The 15,891-nt window shown below is 43.6% G+C and overlaps 2 protein-coding genes across 3 annotated transcripts; one reads left to right on the top strand and one right to left on the bottom strand.

Annotated features, from left to right (window-relative positions):
* Window positions 1-942: 942 nt before the first annotated feature.
* On the top strand, window positions 943-6,233 carry phf13 (PHD finger protein 13). The gene is made up of 5 exons (XM_034585576.1): window positions 943-1,422; window positions 2,241-2,342; window positions 3,143-3,322; window positions 3,412-3,829; window positions 3,921-6,233. Exons 1-5 carry the CDS (start codon window positions 1,378-1,380, stop codon window positions 4,151-4,153), a joined length of 978 nt encoding a protein of 325 aa, XP_034441467.1. The 5' UTR covers window positions 943-1,377; the 3' UTR covers window positions 4,154-6,233.
* Window positions 6,234-7,220: 987 nt separating this feature from the next.
* Window positions 7,221-15,316, bottom strand: LOC117761560 (dnaJ homolog subfamily C member 11-like). Of its 2 annotated transcripts, XM_034585573.1 has the most exons (16): window positions 15,093-15,302; window positions 14,217-14,346; window positions 13,969-14,042; window positions 13,764-13,865; window positions 13,404-13,532; window positions 13,170-13,292; window positions 12,936-13,009; window positions 12,628-12,817; window positions 12,390-12,475; window positions 11,300-11,416; window positions 11,043-11,198; window positions 10,640-10,709; window positions 10,389-10,446; window positions 9,269-9,411; window positions 9,050-9,179; window positions 7,221-8,931 (listed from the first exon to the last, which is right to left on the bottom strand). In XM_034585573.1, exons 1-16 carry the CDS (start codon window positions 15,165-15,167, stop codon window positions 8,906-8,908), a joined length of 1,683 nt encoding a protein of 560 aa, XP_034441464.1. In that variant the 5' UTR covers window positions 15,168-15,302; the 3' UTR covers window positions 7,221-8,905. The 2 variants fall into 2 exon arrangements, with proteins under 2 accessions (XP_034441464.1, XP_034441465.1); XM_034585574.1 differs by lacking the exons at window positions 7,221-8,931; window positions 9,050-9,179; window positions 9,269-9,411 and adding an exon at window positions 9,749-10,338 and having other exon boundaries at window positions 10,387-10,446; window positions 15,093-15,316.
* Window positions 15,317-15,891: the final 575 nt, after the last annotated feature.

Raw genomic sequence — 15,891 nt, 5'->3', positions numbered from 1 at the left:
ATGTCTGTGTCAGTGGATAGGTGAAATAAAAAGAATCAAATGATCAAAATATCTGGCTCTGATTTTGACCTGCGGTTTGACTCACTTGCCGACCACTGCTGTAGTTTATCAGAGGACTTAGACTTCTACATAGGGCATTGGATGTTGTATGAAGTAGAGATGCGTCGTCCATCTTTATATACAGTCTGTGGTTGAAAACCCACCTATTTTTCAAATGAGCAAAAATATTTGAACATGCATATGACAGGTGTTTTAAAGAGCTCCAAATGTCTACTCTTGGGTTTATCCTTGGGATTCCCTTGTGAAGACTGTGCCTGTTAAAAGGGATAAACCGAAATGAAAACCAGAGAGCAGTCTATGGTAGAAAATCCTGGACCTTAGAAAATAGGGATAATCGATGAGGGCATCATCATTACACAAACTTTGGTCATAGACCATGAAGAAGCAGTGGTGGAGATGAGTCCCCAGAAGCTTTGGAACTACGATTTCTGCAGTGATGAGACCAAACCAAAGTGATGTAAAGGCCAAAGTATGTAGAGAGAAAAAGGCAACAAGCTCATCTGTGAAGTACTTTAATGATGATGGTAGGAATAGTGTTGAGTTTTCAGTTTGCAGAGCAATGAGAGAAATGCATTCAAACTAATCAGGAGGAACAACGTCATGTGGCCAGAAAATGACCTGAAACACACTGCTGACACAACTAAGGCTTCATCTCGGGGGAAAGTGGTGTAATACTTCACAGGCTCACAGAGTGTTTGTGTATTTGTGTGTTTTCGAAGAAGAAGAAGAAAGTACTGTGTCCAGTAGTAAATTATTTTTATTTATTTTACATTCCATGCATCTTTAAACATGTCTGGAGGGTGTTATTTATTTATTCATTCATTCACTCAGATAATATACAGTCCATGTTAAGAACCTGACACAGGCTCCACACCAAAAGGGGGCGGTAATGCGTCTTTTTCGTCCACTCGCTGCCATGTACACAGAGGAGAAGAAGAAGAGAGGAGTGACAGCTGAAGTGAACCGCTCCCCCCAGCAGCAGCGGCGATTGCCGTCAGTTCACTGGGTGAAACGGAGACTGTACCGGGCAGGAGGTCGATGGACACGCAGTAGAATCGTCCACGGGAGACACGTTTTTTTTTACAACTTTGACCCGACTTGCTGACGCTGGATCAGTGGCTGCTGGTCCAAGCCATGTTCTCGCTGGTGGCAAACTGAGTGAGCGCTGTTGCTTCGAGTTTAGCATCGGTACCGTTAACGTTAGCTTCAGCGTTCGGTGTTAGCTCGGTGTACTCGGTGTCTATGGTGGCATCGAGCAGCCCACCGCTGTAGACTGTCACGGTATCGAAACGCCAGGTGGTCGGGTGTTCGGTAAAGATGGATGACATCGACCCGTCGACACCTCACGCATTTCAGTCGGAGGTAAGTGTTTCAATGTAACTGTTTCATGCTGAGTAGTTTGCAGCCACGGCTAACGATGTTAGCAGCCGTCAAACCCCCCCCCCCCCCCCCCCACCGTGAGGTCTGTCACCACACGGTGTAGTAGCCGCTGCCTAGCGTTAGCTTACTGTTTACATAATGTAGCTTCTGCTGCCGAAGTTATAAACGCGAAGCTAACTTTCATATTTATAACCTAATAATTTGTTGAATGTGAATGAGTGGTTAACGGTTATTTAGAAGATACTTTGTTAGTAACTTTGATGTCACGTTAGCGAACTAGCGTTAGCTCGAGGCTTCTTCGAAAAGAAAACACTTCTTCATCACTGCGGAGCATGCTAACATTAAGGTTGGCTAACGACGCTACATGCGTGTATTGTCAGCTAACACTTGAGCAACACTGAAGCTTGTTAGACTCCTTGGTTGTCTTTAATGCGAAGTCATTTATACCTTCATAGTTTTGTTCGTCGGGTAAAACTCCAACGACGCTAGCCTGCAGCTCGCCCCTTGGCATTAGTTTCTTATCTGCTGTGTTTGCTAGCCGAGCGAGCTAATGTTAGCTGTCGTTTTAAACGTGCTAATCAGTGGGGGTTGGTAAAGGAGGTTCACAGGCGAGTCCAGAAAGAAATGTCCCAGTAGATAATCAAACTTCATCCCGTGTTAATCAGCTGGTTGTCGTTGTGCTTCGTCCCGAATCAGCACTCGGTATCAGTGACTGCGGCGATCAGCTCCTAGTGTTGACGCCATGTCGAGATGTGTTGGTGTGATACAGCCTGTGTCTCAACGACCTGACTGTGTTTCAGGGTTTCAGTCCGCCATTCAGACGGAGGAGGACAGTGGAGGATTTTAACAAGTTTTGCACTTTTGTCTTGGCCTATGCCGGCTACATCCCATACCCCCAAGAGGTAAGTAAACGAAGCCGATCGTTCCTTTACATGCATCGTCACATAACCACCTGTTTTGTTGTTGCGAAGCTGTAACTCTGAGCATGTTTCTCAGAGTTACATAATGTATAGAAACATCTACAAAAAACAAAATCAAATGAAAGGACGGCAGTAAATAGATGACTGCATTTTATAAGTCTTACACTATGTTTCAATTAAATCAAGAGGTTTGTGGTGAATGAATGAAGACGATATATTAACAAAGATTCAATTGATTTGAGATAATATATGGATGAATTTAAAATAGTTAAGTAGATATGTAGAGACTCCATGGTTAACCTTTCAGTTAAAACAAAGCAATTTACATAATAATTAAATATAGTCAAATCTTTATAGTCTGAAGCTGCACCGGCAATCTAGCTGCATTTGGCAAACTGCTAAATAGATTGTAACATTGTGACAAATAAGCAAGAGGCACTGTTTTATTAAACTGCTCCACAACAGTACACACAAGTTCCTGTATTAAATTAAAAATAACATTCCTGACAGACTTTGTTACTGTTCTGCCTTCACCGGCTGCCTTACCATGCACTTTCCTGATTAGTCCAGAGACAGGAGCTTGCTGGACTGACTCACCTAAACACAAACTGAGACAGTGTTGCTACAATATAAGGCTAATGCTTAGTTCAGTGGCAATTTACTGATTGATAATTATCGTCTTATTGTTGAATGTTTGTAAAGAATTGTCATGTTAACATTAGCTTTATCTCCTGATGGGATTTTTCACTCGCTGACTGCCAATTGTCCATTTATTGCTACAGGACTCTCCACTGCGTAGTAGTTCCAGCCCCCCCAACAGTACAGGCAGCACAGCTGACAGTGATGGCTGGACCTCAGGACCCCCGACCTCATGCCCACAGCGCCCTCCAAAGGTCCCGCAGGACAGGAGCAGGAAACGTCCACAGTCAGGAGCCACACTGTCCAGTCACATCAAGAGAGATGTTAGTTGAATCAATGTCACATCACACCTTTTTACTTGTTCACTCTCACCCCTTTTGATATAAGTGACACTTTATTTTCTCTTCTGCAGCAAACAATCACCACCCTCCACCCAGACGACCGCAGGAAATCTGACAAGCTGAAGAAGAAGAGGAGAAAGGAGAGGGAGCATCAGGTCGGCGAGGTCGATGAGACTCAGCAGGAGATCTCGCCAGTACCAGAGATGCAGTTCCCTGTGTCCTTTGGTGGCCGAATGATCAAAGAAGAGCCTGAAGATGATATCAGTATTCCCCTCCACCCCCAGCATCTGCCTAGCCCGTCCACCTGCAAGGAGGAGCCCAAAGAGGAGCACAGTAACTGGGGCGGTCGAGACATCGAGGAAGGAGTGGTGAAGGTACAGAAGGTGGAGGGCTTTTCAGGAAGCAGAACGGTGTTCCGACAGGGGAAACAGGTGGTGTTCAGAGACGAAGATGGGTCAGGAGAAGATGAGGACATCATGGTAGATTCAGGTGAGACCTTGTTTTGTTCTGTATATTGAATTGGCATAAGTTTGACAATGTGGACAAACTTGACTCAGTGGATTCTCTCTTGTCTCTTCAGATGACGACTCGTGGGACCTGGTCACATGTTTCTGCATGAAGCCTTTTGCGGGTCGGGCCATGATCGAGTGTAACAAGTGCAACACCTGGATCCACCTTTCTTGCGCCAAGATCCGCAAGAGCCACGTGCCAGAGACATATGTCTGCCATAGCTGCCAAGAGACACATGGAGTCCCAGATGCCCGCCGCTCCCACCGCTCCCGCATGGGCCCGCGCAAGCACCAGCTAGATTGACCTCAATCTGAACCATGAACTCTTACCACTTCCTCTCCTGATACTCTCCACCTGTTGGACTGACCCCTCCTCAGTATCAGGTGTTGGACCCTTCAGTCTCTGTCCCTCATGGTCAGCCATGAACCCACATTTTCTATATACACTTTTGGTGGACCTATCCCAAATCCTTATTCCATTTGAATACAGTTGGAGTGCTATTTTAGATTTACCGAGGTTTGTTTCTGCTTCCCTACAGACTCTGCGTAAGGCAATCACTGAATAGATGTTTGTCTGTAGATGATATTAGCATAGCAGCAAACCGCTACTGTTGGGACTTGGTGTCTCGTGAACACTGGAAAAATTTGAACTGCCATATAGAGAGAAAACCCTCACAACTGCCACCCACTATGGTGCATGCTGGGATCTGTGGGAAAGACTGTTTGCACTTTTTCTCACTTTTTTTCTTAGTTTAAAATCCATCTGACCTTTCTGTCACAGGGACAGGTATGTCTTTCTGATGAAAATGGATTTTATTTCTCTAAGATGCCTCTAAAAACGTTACATAATTAACCGTTTATAAACAGAAAATAAGTTAAGCCTTGTGTTAATTGCTTCAGATGGTGCTATAGTGTTAAGCTGAGGTATAAACTAATAGAACAAAGATGTATGATAAGAGACTGGAGTCTGCATCTGCTTCATCTGTCTGTTGTTCTGTTTTGTTATTTATGACACTGTGCAAAAAATATCACAGAAGCTTTAAGCCCCTACAACTGAACTAAACGCTTGTTCCTTTTACTTCACAAGCTGTCTTCCAGCCTCGGAATCAAGATGTTGCTTGACTACAAGTGGAGCTTTTTCACGCTGTTCAAATGGGGTTCTTATGTCATCAGAAGTTCTTTCCTATAAAAGTAATTTGATATTTTACAGTTTGAAAAGACCCAGATAATCCACAAGATTCAGATAACGGGACAGCTCTCAGTAAAGGTGTCTTCTGTTGTATGTGGTCAATATGATTTTGCTGCATTTCAGGACAGGGTTAGAGAGTTGTGTTGTTCACAAACAGTTATTTAACGTTTCCTCAGTTTTCAAATGTTTCATGCTGAACTCAGAGACAAATATATTTATAGAAGGGAACCCCCTGTGGCCGTCCTATAAGAGTATCAACACAGAAAAAGTTATCGTAACTGGAATAGTGGTGTTAGAGATTCTCTCAAGTGTCCAGTTGACATTATGCATGGGAGTGTGTTTGTTTGAATGGTTAACACTGCGAGGGTGTTGCAAGTGCTGCTATGACTTGTCTCAACTAAGCCCTATGGTTTTAGGTCTTTTGTAAGATTGAGAATTGGATATCAGCATAGTACTGTGGGCAGGGTCAGTTTGTTATGTTTGTCTCTGAAGGGTCAGATCAGAAGAACAGACCTCAGTCTCTTACCACCTCTTGCTAAGATTTTCACAGCAGTATTTAGTTACTTCCATATGCAGCAAGTTTAGGACACATTTTTCCCATAAAACTTGCTGTAATCTGGAGGAAAGATTTTAAGCTTTGATATTCATGTGCCATCTGCTGTTGGGCCTGTCTGTGTAGGCTACATGTTACTGATTATACAAAAGCCATACTGTAGAGTAACAGATTTTAGACTCACAACCTTGGATATTAGTCCGGGATGGGTTTTACAATGCAGAATCAATGACTTGACCAGGGAACGACTAACACACACGACGAATGTTTGGTTTGTAAGAACAAGACTTTTCATCTGTCTGCTGGTATTTACAAATGTAGGTTAACTGGTTCCTACCCAGCAAACACCCAGGTCCTGATGTGTGTTTTTATTTTTTAAAGGCATTTCAAGACCTGAAATCATTTGCTGTTTCTCAGGACATTCATGTCTTGAGGAGAACCTGAAGATGCCTTCAGGCACAACAAGTTCCTAACGTTAGTCTGCGGATTAATAACGTCAACAATGCTCATTGTGAAACAGCTCGTTTATTCTGATCCTGGGTTGTCCTATCCTCTTATTGAGAAAGCGTTGTCTGTACTGTGGTGCAAACTGTTTCTGTGAAACTATTGTAAACTATTGTAAATAAAGAGTTACCATTTTAACCTTCTGTTAGTGCATATTCTTCTATGACGCTGTTAAAATCAAACACCACACATGTTTTTTTCCCCCTTCACGTTTACTGTTTTCTTTACAGGACAGAGAATACAGGCTCCTCAACCATTCAGCACATTTACATAACGGGGGTTAGTTTGGATGATGGGTTGGGAAGCAACAGCAGGGTGCAGTCTTTCTGCCGGCCTCATGGTGGCACTAGAGCAGAGCCGACCTGTAAAAATACTTGACAGCAAACTCAAAATTCAAAAGGAGACAACTAGAAACATTCAGTGCAAAATGGCTGCTGTAACTGCGACTTAAAGTTAAGACAACTATCACTATATAGACAGACGTCCCATTAATTTGCCACTAATGGCAAAATCAGAATCTATCAGGAGACAGAAAAGGACCAATCACTGCTGCACAATAGAGTTCGATGAAGAGCTATTAAAAGATTCAGCACAACTTCCCAAGTAGACACAGTTTTGCTTTAAATACTGTACATTTTGTGCAAAATATTGTTTTCAGTAAAATACTTGTATAGTTTCTATCATACAGTCGAGTGTACAGGGATCATGGTTCATTACAGCGCTCCCAGATAAAATGAGGAACGACTAACTCTCACTCTTCCCTTTGCAGTTACAGTGCCAATCCACCTCCAGTTAAAACCATTTTAACTACTGACACAAATACAGATTCGTATAGGCAATAAACTTTGGGACATCTGTGCTACAACACCTACATCTCAAAAGAAAGTGCATTATAGGATACAAGATTTCATGTCAGCTTCACCTCACTCAAAAAATAGCGACCAAGGGTGGGTTACAAGAGGGTTAGATTATCACTTAAGCATCTAATACATTACATAATAGATGTATGTATAAGAAGTGGCACTGCATTTCAGATGAATTCAACTCAGAATATAGATTAAAAAAATCAAAGGGTAATATCAAATTAAAAGATATGGGACAGAAATGATGCACATTCCTGTTTTGCAACCCCAAGTTCACATATACTCAGTAAAACATCTACAGTAAAATGATTTCTGTGGCTCAGATCTGCTCCAGTCACAAGTTATTGTCTGTCAGTGACCTCTTCAGCAGCAAAGACAGTGTTGATCTACACCCTCTAGTGGTCGCATCCCAACAACAAAAAAGATCCTTCATTTATATCCCCATTTGAAAAATACATTTTAAATCCATAGTTACTGTTATCACTGGCTGTCTGCCAGATACACACCAGTGATGCACAAACTATAGCCTTCACTCCATAACAACAAATTATAGTAAAGATTAAAAAAAAAGTTTTGCAAGTTTTGGCTGCAACTGCACGGACATAATCAATAAACACACACAAATCAAACCCATGTGGATTTTGTGTCTTTGAACTGCAGTGTAGTCTGAGATGTAAGAAAATAAAATCTGTGTAAAGAATTCAAGCCTGTCTCTCCTTTGTTGGATCATGGATCGTTTACGAAGATGGACGACATGACTGCTCGCCAAAAGTAAAGCCAGAGCAGTACAGGTCATAAATCCCCCCTGCCCCATGTTACTGGATGGGACACGGACCAAAGTAAAAGTACACATTAAATACATTTTTCTCAAAGCTGGTTTCTGTCATTTTAGATAGTTCTTATCACATCGATGCATGTCATTTCTTCTGGTAAGATTGGTTATAATTAGCTATTTGATGCTATAAAATCAGGGTGAAATGTAATGATTGACAGTGATGAGGGGAACTCGATACCGTGGCTCCTTCTATGGATTGCTACTGCACAGACTCTGGTTTCAAATGTGCAAGATGGCAGCGTTCGTATCCGGGCATTTTAGCTTCATTTCTGGATAGTTGGAGGAAGTGGAGATGCATCGTCCACCTTTGTACGGTCTATAGGTTGGATCATCATCAACACTTTCCCTCCCTATATTTCCAAATCCAAACCCAACCAGATACAAGTTTCGAGCACCAGTTTGTGTCTGCTGACTGGCGTCCTAATCAGATGCAGACATGTCGATGAAAGGCAAAATAAATTAGCAGGAGACATTTTCAACAAGTTAACAAAAACAAAAACGTGGAGTTACATGGCCGACCCCGGGTCCACAGACATGAAGACCTGATCCTGCATAGTGTTACTCTAAACATTTGCATGACTGGTTAGTTATAACATTATTAGGCTTAAAACTACCAGGGTGTTAAAACATACAGGACAAAGACGACAATGATAAGGGGTAAAATTACAGCACAGCTTATATGTCTATACCTGTCATGACAAATATCAAGAAACATTAATAAATGCATCTGTGCACATTTAGCTCACCGTCGAAAGGGGACAGTCACCACATCCGCAGTGACCACAGGTCCCTCTGTGTACATGTTAAACTATGTTGAGGGCCAATCTCAGATCTCCAGCAGCAGGCAGATAGGTGAGCAGCTCTGACAGGTGTGGTCGACCAGAGACTCAACTGGTGAGACCTCGTAGAAACTCTGTGCTGACTCCTGGTCCCAAGGAAGGGGAGGAATGGAGGAAGTCCATAAACAGATTCACTAATACTATGATAGAAGAGGACTGGAGGAGAGAAACCGAGGTATTTTTCATGTGTTCCCTCCGTTCATGGGTTCGTCTGTTCACACAAAGTCTGTTTTATCAGCGTTTGCCCTCTGGTGCCTCAACAGCGTTGAGCTCCTACGACTCAGCTTCAATTCTGTGAGCTGAAAAGACAAAAACAACAATACAGCAATAAAGCATACAGGCTTTAGCCATTTTGTAATTAGCGCGCAGCGACATAATAATAATAGTGGTAATAAGGTAAAGTGGCTGCACACTAACATTGCTTGGGTATCCGTAGAGGCTCGGCGTCTGCAGAGATGACTTGGTGCATCACACCTCTGAACTGGTACAGCAATTTAAGACTCTTCTCCTCTCCTACACAAGGGTCATAGAAGCCCGGCAACCCCACCTGCACACAGAGAAACCACTCGTATGCATACAGGTAGATTTACTCATGCACAGTTGCATACACTGACAGGTGAATATACACACACTCACCTTAGAGGCCTCTGTGAGGATGAGTTTGGAGTCTTTGACCAGACACTGCAAGGGCAAAGTGACGTCGATCACCTTGGCTTTCTCCTGCTTCTGGCTGGTGTCTGACACAAACTTTCCATACCAGGCATTCAGGATGATCAAGCCTAGACCGTGACAAACGATGTGTAATGTTTGTAAATGTATGATATTATTCAAACAGAAATGCAGGAATAATTTAAAGAAATCTGAATATTTATATGTGTAAATTCCTCCTATAGCTGTGCAAACACATGCAAAAACTAGAATGACATTCAGTAGAGAACATACCTCCGCCAAGACCCAACAGTCCCCTCGCACACTCATAGATAACAGTACCCTAAATGTGACTAACTTTTTTCATCAAGATCCAGGAATTATTCCCTGAGAAATCTGTGAAAATGTCAAATAAAACAACCAATCTTGCTATGTTAAAGAAAAAAATCTGCACCAAAATTGTATGGTTTCTTCCCTGACCCATACCACATCCTTACACCAAGTTTCATTGGAATCCCCCCAGTAGTTTTTGTGTAATCCTGATTACAATCCAACAAGCAAATGGACAGGGGTGAAAACAACCTTGGCGGAGGTAACTACGTATGTACTACGTTTGCTTGATATAAATAATATGGAGCAATTTGCATCATTGTCTATAAGGTACCTGAACACATCCCATAGAGCAGCTGTCCAAATAATGATCCGCTCTCTCTACATTAATATAACATGAAATCCATTAGTACGCTGACGTCACAGTTTTGATTTATTGGAGAGTGCACTCTGGTGTACAAGCATAACAAGGTAACACTTCAGAGTGGAGATGGGCTACATCATCACCGTCTGGCTGCGTAGCAGGAGATGATGGAAGTCAGACTTAGCTAAACAGAATCCTGGAGCTAGTGTATTATGCTGTTGACAGCAACCATGAGAAATGTGTATGCATTCCACATTTGGATTTTTACCAAGTTCTGTCTGGCTGCAAATTAAAAAGATTCTCAGTTTCGCACCCTGGTGTAATGTCTGGGAGTAAATGTGTGTGTGTGTGTGTGTGTGTGTGTGTGTGTGTGTGTGTGTGTGTGTGTGTGTGTGTGTGTGCGTCTTCCCTCACCCATCTTGGATTCTTCTGCTTCTATGACTCTCCTCACAGACTCCTGCATCAGCAGAACCTACAGAGGAGCCGAGGGAGTAAGAGGAGGAGGAGGAGGAGGAGAGTGAAATAGGAATAGGATAAGGGAGGAGAGAGAGGTTTTCAGACAAGATGAGGAGAGCTGAGCCCAGAAACAATGATCCCCTACACACACACAGACACACACACAATGAATACGTGTGTGTTTGCATGTTGAGTGTGTGAGTGCTCACAGCAGACTCTGCCTCCTGCTTCTTCTTGGCGATGTCTGTGGCGGAGCTCTTCCTCTGCAGCTCCAGATCTCTGTGAAGCACACAGACAGACATCAACAATCGCCCGCTAGGATTCATCAGAGACGAGCAAAACCCTCTCTAGTACTAACGACACCCACGGCTGAAAAGATGCACGTCTGCCCAAGTCAGGGGGGATAGAGTTGCCTTCAGCTTAAGAACAAAGTTTCAAGATTTAACTCTTTATTATACTAACACAAATTACATTAAAAGACAGGTAACCGTAAACTTGATTATTAGTAAGGAAATGTATTAAATTCCCTCTGAATCGTGAAGAATGTTTATTTAGGTCAAATTGATTATCTGCTCTGACAAAGAGGGATGCTGACTGAGGAGCTGTACTGACTGTTCTTTCTGTGCATGTGTATACGGGATGATAACCAGTCTGTGGATGGCCAAGTAAACCAGAAGGGGTCCCACGGTGGCGTAGAAGACGGCACTGGGCAGCAGCTGATCCGTCAGGTGGACCGGAAACAGGTAGGTTTGACTGGCACGCGCCAACCTGCATGTAAACACCAGCACAAACATGCACGTGAATTAGATAATCACAGATCAGACAGGGACGAGCAGTGGAGTGAGGTAATGTTTTGGGATGGCGAGTACTTGATCTTGAGCGTGACTCCCTGCGGGACGCCGACGCTGACAGTGGCTGACAGGACACTGTGTCTGCTGATCTTCCTCTCTGCTCCATATTCCACCACGGTGCCAAACCAGCCTGTCCTGGAGAGAGAGGGAGCCAGGAGTGAACAGAGACATGGAGCTGAGCTATTGAAGGCAATAACATGCGCGGAATGAGACAGAGTAAACAGCCAATTGAACTGGATTGAAATGCTCAGCGATCAAATATAGCTTTTGTGTCTAACGGCAGTTTTAGCCACGTGCATGTTTTCTTTCTTTTCTTGTAAATTGACTTGATTGTTTGATTATTTTTATAGTAAGGATCCTTTTTTTAATATATTTTTCTCCTATGGGGTGTAGTTGCAGTAGCACAGTGGTTAGCACTGTCCCATCACAGCAGGAAGGTTCCCCGGCTTGAATCCCAGGTTTCTGTGTGGAGTTTGCATGTTCTCCTCGTGTCTGTGTGGGTTTTTTCCAGCTTCCTCCCACAGTCCAAACACAGGCAGATTGTTCGCCCCCATGACCCTTAAAGGATAAGCTGTATAGATAATGGATGGATGGTGTAACTGCTTACTGCTGCTATTTTAATGCTGCCTATGTCCTGTCATGGTCTTCTATTTCCCCCGTCTATGGAAAGCACTCAAGTCAATTAAGTTATGATTTTCAAGTCACGTTATTAAATGGTTTATAAAGGATATTTGATGTACAAGGCCATGAAAACGAAGTTATCTTGTTTTCTTCAGTCATGATCACAAAACTTGTTTTTTTTATTTCAACGGGATACGAAAACAAAAATATTCCTGAAAATGACTAAATATTATTTTTTTTAAACTTTCACAATTCTAAAAAAAGAACAAAATTGAAACCAGGTAGAAAAGCAAAGAGGTGCACATCTGACCACACCCAGCAGGGATGCCAGGGTGAGCTGCACTTCTACTAGAGGTCAGCAAAAACAAGTTTTTCTGCTGGTGTTCAGTTTGCCTTCAAACTGCCCTGATGTGGAAATCATAAATCAGCATATTTGCTCATAATCCTGATCCTTTTAAAGAGAGAAGAATTATTATGTCAGACCTACTTGACAGAGCCTTTGACTTTGGTCTGGTCTTCATCCTGGAACTTGTACTGGTAGCTCATCATCAGGTAGGAGTGAGGCACACCCAGCTATAAGAGGGTGGGGTGGGGAGACCACAAAAAGCATTCATAGTGTTAAAGAAGAAAACAAGGTTAAGTACAGAAATGTTCAGTTACCATACTGTGATGTATTCATCCTAATGACAGACAGTGGCAGTATTGGTGAATGTATTTGTGTGCACCTGCAGAGCTAAAGTGAAGTGGCTGCTCTTTGTGTCTCGGACCAGGCTGGTGGTCATGGCGCTATTGGGCCCCCAGCGCCACTGAAGGTAGCCCATGGTGTTCTGGTCCAGGTGGCGTGCTGTCATCAGAGAGCAGCTCGGTCGCAGGCCTCGAGGAGAGAACTGCAACCCACACTGGGCTGTCAAGAAACTGGACAGAGAAAAGACAAAGAGATTAATACGAGACTAAATTAAAGAGAGGGAGAATCTGGTTCTTCTGTTCATACAGTAAGTGCTATTGTTCCACATGTCAAACAGCTGGACCTTACCACCGTGCAGTGACATTGCGAAACACCTTTAACCCGATGAGAGGCCCAAGTATGTCTCCAGCACCGAACTCCACCTGCAGAGACATATGTACATATAGGGAGGACTGAATGTACCTACATCACTAACCAAATCGGTTTTGTCCCATTTTGACATTCATGCTTTAAAAGGCCTCTTCAGGTTGGAGGACATATTTGTGCTTTATATATTGCATGCATGTGTGCGTATGTGTGTACCTCTCCCCAGCCCTTGGCTGAAGTAACCCTTCGCACAGTCATGTTGATGTTGCCCCCTCCATTCCCATTGTGTGTAGAGAGTGAACCAGACAGCACTGCTGTGTCAGTGTTGGTCAGAGGAGCCTGGAGAGAGAAAGAAGAGATGTCTGATAAAACAGAGAATACTCCAGTGATCCTGACCCAGATAAGAAGTCTTGCCGGAGGTAAATGCTGTGTGAGTGTGTTCGGTCATACCTCTATGGACTGAGAAATGTGCATCTTGTTAATTTCGATATGAGGAAAGCCTCCTCCTGGCAACTCTTCAAAGTCCTCATCGTAGCGGTCAAACAGGTCTGTTGCATCCACACCAACGCTGATGGTGCCCTGAAAAAAAAAATGCGTGAAGGTAAGGGATTGAAAGAATGAATTATGAAAAAAGGTAGAATATAGGGTGCATGATAAAGTAAATGTAGAAACGATCCACAAACTAAGTGGTTAGCACTGTCGCCTCACAGAAGGAATCCCACTTCCCATACAAGTAGAGGCCCACACGATAAATACAGTGAAAGTAGTGACTGTGGCAAAGGGATGTGATGCAGATGTGACTGAAAGAACCTTTGGGTTGGTTCTTTGCTGCAGTCTCCGCTCCTCTCTTTCTCTCTGCAGCCTCTCGTACTCCTCTCGTATTTCTGCTGGAGTTCTCTTCCTCTCCACCACCTACACAGCATCATCATCATTAGATATTGCAAATATATTTACACTTAATGTGTAATGTTTGGGGCGAAACCACTCAAACGTGAGATAAAAAGACGACACACACCTCCCATCCTTCCACCTCCAGCCCCTTACTGCCAAAGATGTCATAGATGGCTCTGGAGTGAGCGTCAGTCAGCACTGAGGGGAAAGAGAGAGGTCACCGTTTAGTTTATGCAGAGGTCGCTGCTTTGTTTTTTCTGACGTTAAATCGGTTTTCTTTCCCGAGGAAACACAGTTTTAATTTCAGCTGTAATCATTTTTTCCCCCAAGTTGAATGGCAATTAAGAATTAAACGGTTTAAATCCCATTTACCTTCATACGCCTGGTGCACCTGGTTGAAAAGCTGCTCGGCTTGTCTCTTCAGCTCCGGGTCTCGATGTTTGTCAGGGTGGTAGAGCATACACAGCCTCCGATACGACGCCTTCAGCTCCTCCAACGTAGCCTGTAATTAGAGAGAGGACAGGTTTCACTCCTTGAGGACTGCAGCTAGCAATTACTGTCATTACCGATTAATCCACCGTGTGCTTTGGTGAATAACTGACTAATTCCCTGGTTTGTAAAAGGTCGTTAAATAGCTTGGTTTTGTCTAAACACCAGTCCAGACCAATTAAATCATATACCTAATGCAGGATGTCTTCACAAGGCTTGAGAGGTTGCAACCTATAGTTCATTCGTTCACTTAATCATACACTTTTTGATTGTCAGAATTGTTGCAGACTGATTTGCATTCAGTTGACTGATCCTTTCAGAAACCCCTCCAGAGTGCCGGTGGGACACTGCTACATTAAATCAGCCAATTCAGGAGAAGCTGAGAAACAGCCACCGGTGAATGTCTTCCTGTCAGGCTGCCTCAGTCCCCATGCTACCCAACGTTATCCAGATGAACAAGTGTAGGTCCTGCTCAGGCCTCATAATCACCCCCCCATCGTGCCCTGCGGAGGTGCACACATGGTATCCGTGCAAACATTATACACGCGTGCATCGTGTACAGTGCATGTTTTAACACCCTGCTGGTCCATGACTCTGCAGCACCAGCCGCTCCACGGATCATGGTGCTGATGGAGAAGACCGCTACTCAACACAGCGGTGATGCACCGACTCTCTCTTTGGAGGTCTAACCGACCGTCACGGCCCCGGGAAATCACCATCGTCGTCGCGGATCGTTGTGAAACAAAGATAGAAACGCACCTCTTTCCTGACGTTGAGCAGAGAGTAGTAATCCTGGTTGTTTAACTCCAAATCATCATCTAAGGACGCCGCCATGTTCCCGTTTGGTCAGGTCCCGCCCACCCCTCCAGTGTCCTGGAAGCTCATTGGTCGGCCTCGAGGGAAGCGGAAGTCGTCCCTCCGCCCTCTGCTGGTTGCGTTCGAGCGAAATAAGAAAGAGGAAAAAGACCCAACCAGCGAGAGGAGAGACCACAGGGAAGAGTTTCTGCTTTTTACAAGGTTCTGTGATTGTCAGTGTGTAAAAAACACTCCGCCACCGTCTTTATTCTTCCCTTTACTCCTCAGACAAAACAGTTCGGAGGCTAACTCGTCGTCTCTGCTAACAAGGCTCATTAACACGAGTGTTCCATCAGCTGCACTGGAACCAGGGGGGCAATACATGACTCTTAATTACAATAACTTAAAATATTAGCAATATTACACTAACAACTCAAGTCCGAGTGACAGTTTTATCAGTGTTCCCTGCTGTGTTTGAAGCAACCTGCGAACTAGTCACCAAAGTACACTTATTATTAATAATTACACCTTTTCACCCCCCCCCCCCCCCCCCCCACACACCTCATAAATTGATATATATATATATATTTACCAATTTGATGGTCCAGTCTTGTTTCCTGTGTATAATCTCTGTTCTCTGCTCTGCTGCCAGTCATTCTTTCTTTTGATAATTTACATCACAGTTGTTGCAATGGTGGAAGCAGCCTATGTAAAACTTGCAATACTGCAGTATGGAAATACTTAATTAGCATTGTATTATATT

This window comes from Hippoglossus hippoglossus, chromosome 5, assembly GCF_009819705.1.
Source record: "Hippoglossus hippoglossus isolate fHipHip1 chromosome 5, fHipHip1.pri, whole genome shotgun sequence".
In the NCBI taxonomy this organism is placed as follows: Eukaryota; Metazoa; Chordata; class Actinopteri; order Pleuronectiformes; family Pleuronectidae; genus Hippoglossus; species Hippoglossus hippoglossus.
This window is presented reverse-complemented; position numbering and strand designations above follow the sequence as displayed.

Coding starts and splice junctions, on each gene's coding strand:
- LOC117761560 (XM_034585573.1), bottom strand. CDS start 15,167: ATGGCGGCGTCCTTAGATGATGATTTGGAGTTAAACAACCAGGATTAC. Junction 14,043..14,216: donor GGTGCACCAGGCGTATGAAG/GTAAATGGGATT, acceptor CTTTCCCCTCAG/TGCTGACTGACGCTCACTCC. Junction 12,818..12,935: donor CGCAATGTCACTGCACGGTG/GTAAGGTCCAGC, acceptor TTCTCTGTCCAG/TTTCTTGACAGCCCAGTGTG.
- phf13 (XM_034585576.1), top strand. CDS start 1,378: ATGGATGACATCGACCCGTCGACACCTCACGCATTTCAGTCGGAG. Junction 1,423..2,240: donor CTCACGCATTTCAGTCGGAG/GTAAGTGTTTCA, acceptor ACTGTGTTTCAG/GGTTTCAGTCCGCCATTCAG. Junction 3,323..3,411: donor CCAGTCACATCAAGAGAGAT/GTTAGTTGAATC, acceptor TCTCTTCTGCAG/CAAACAATCACCACCCTCCA.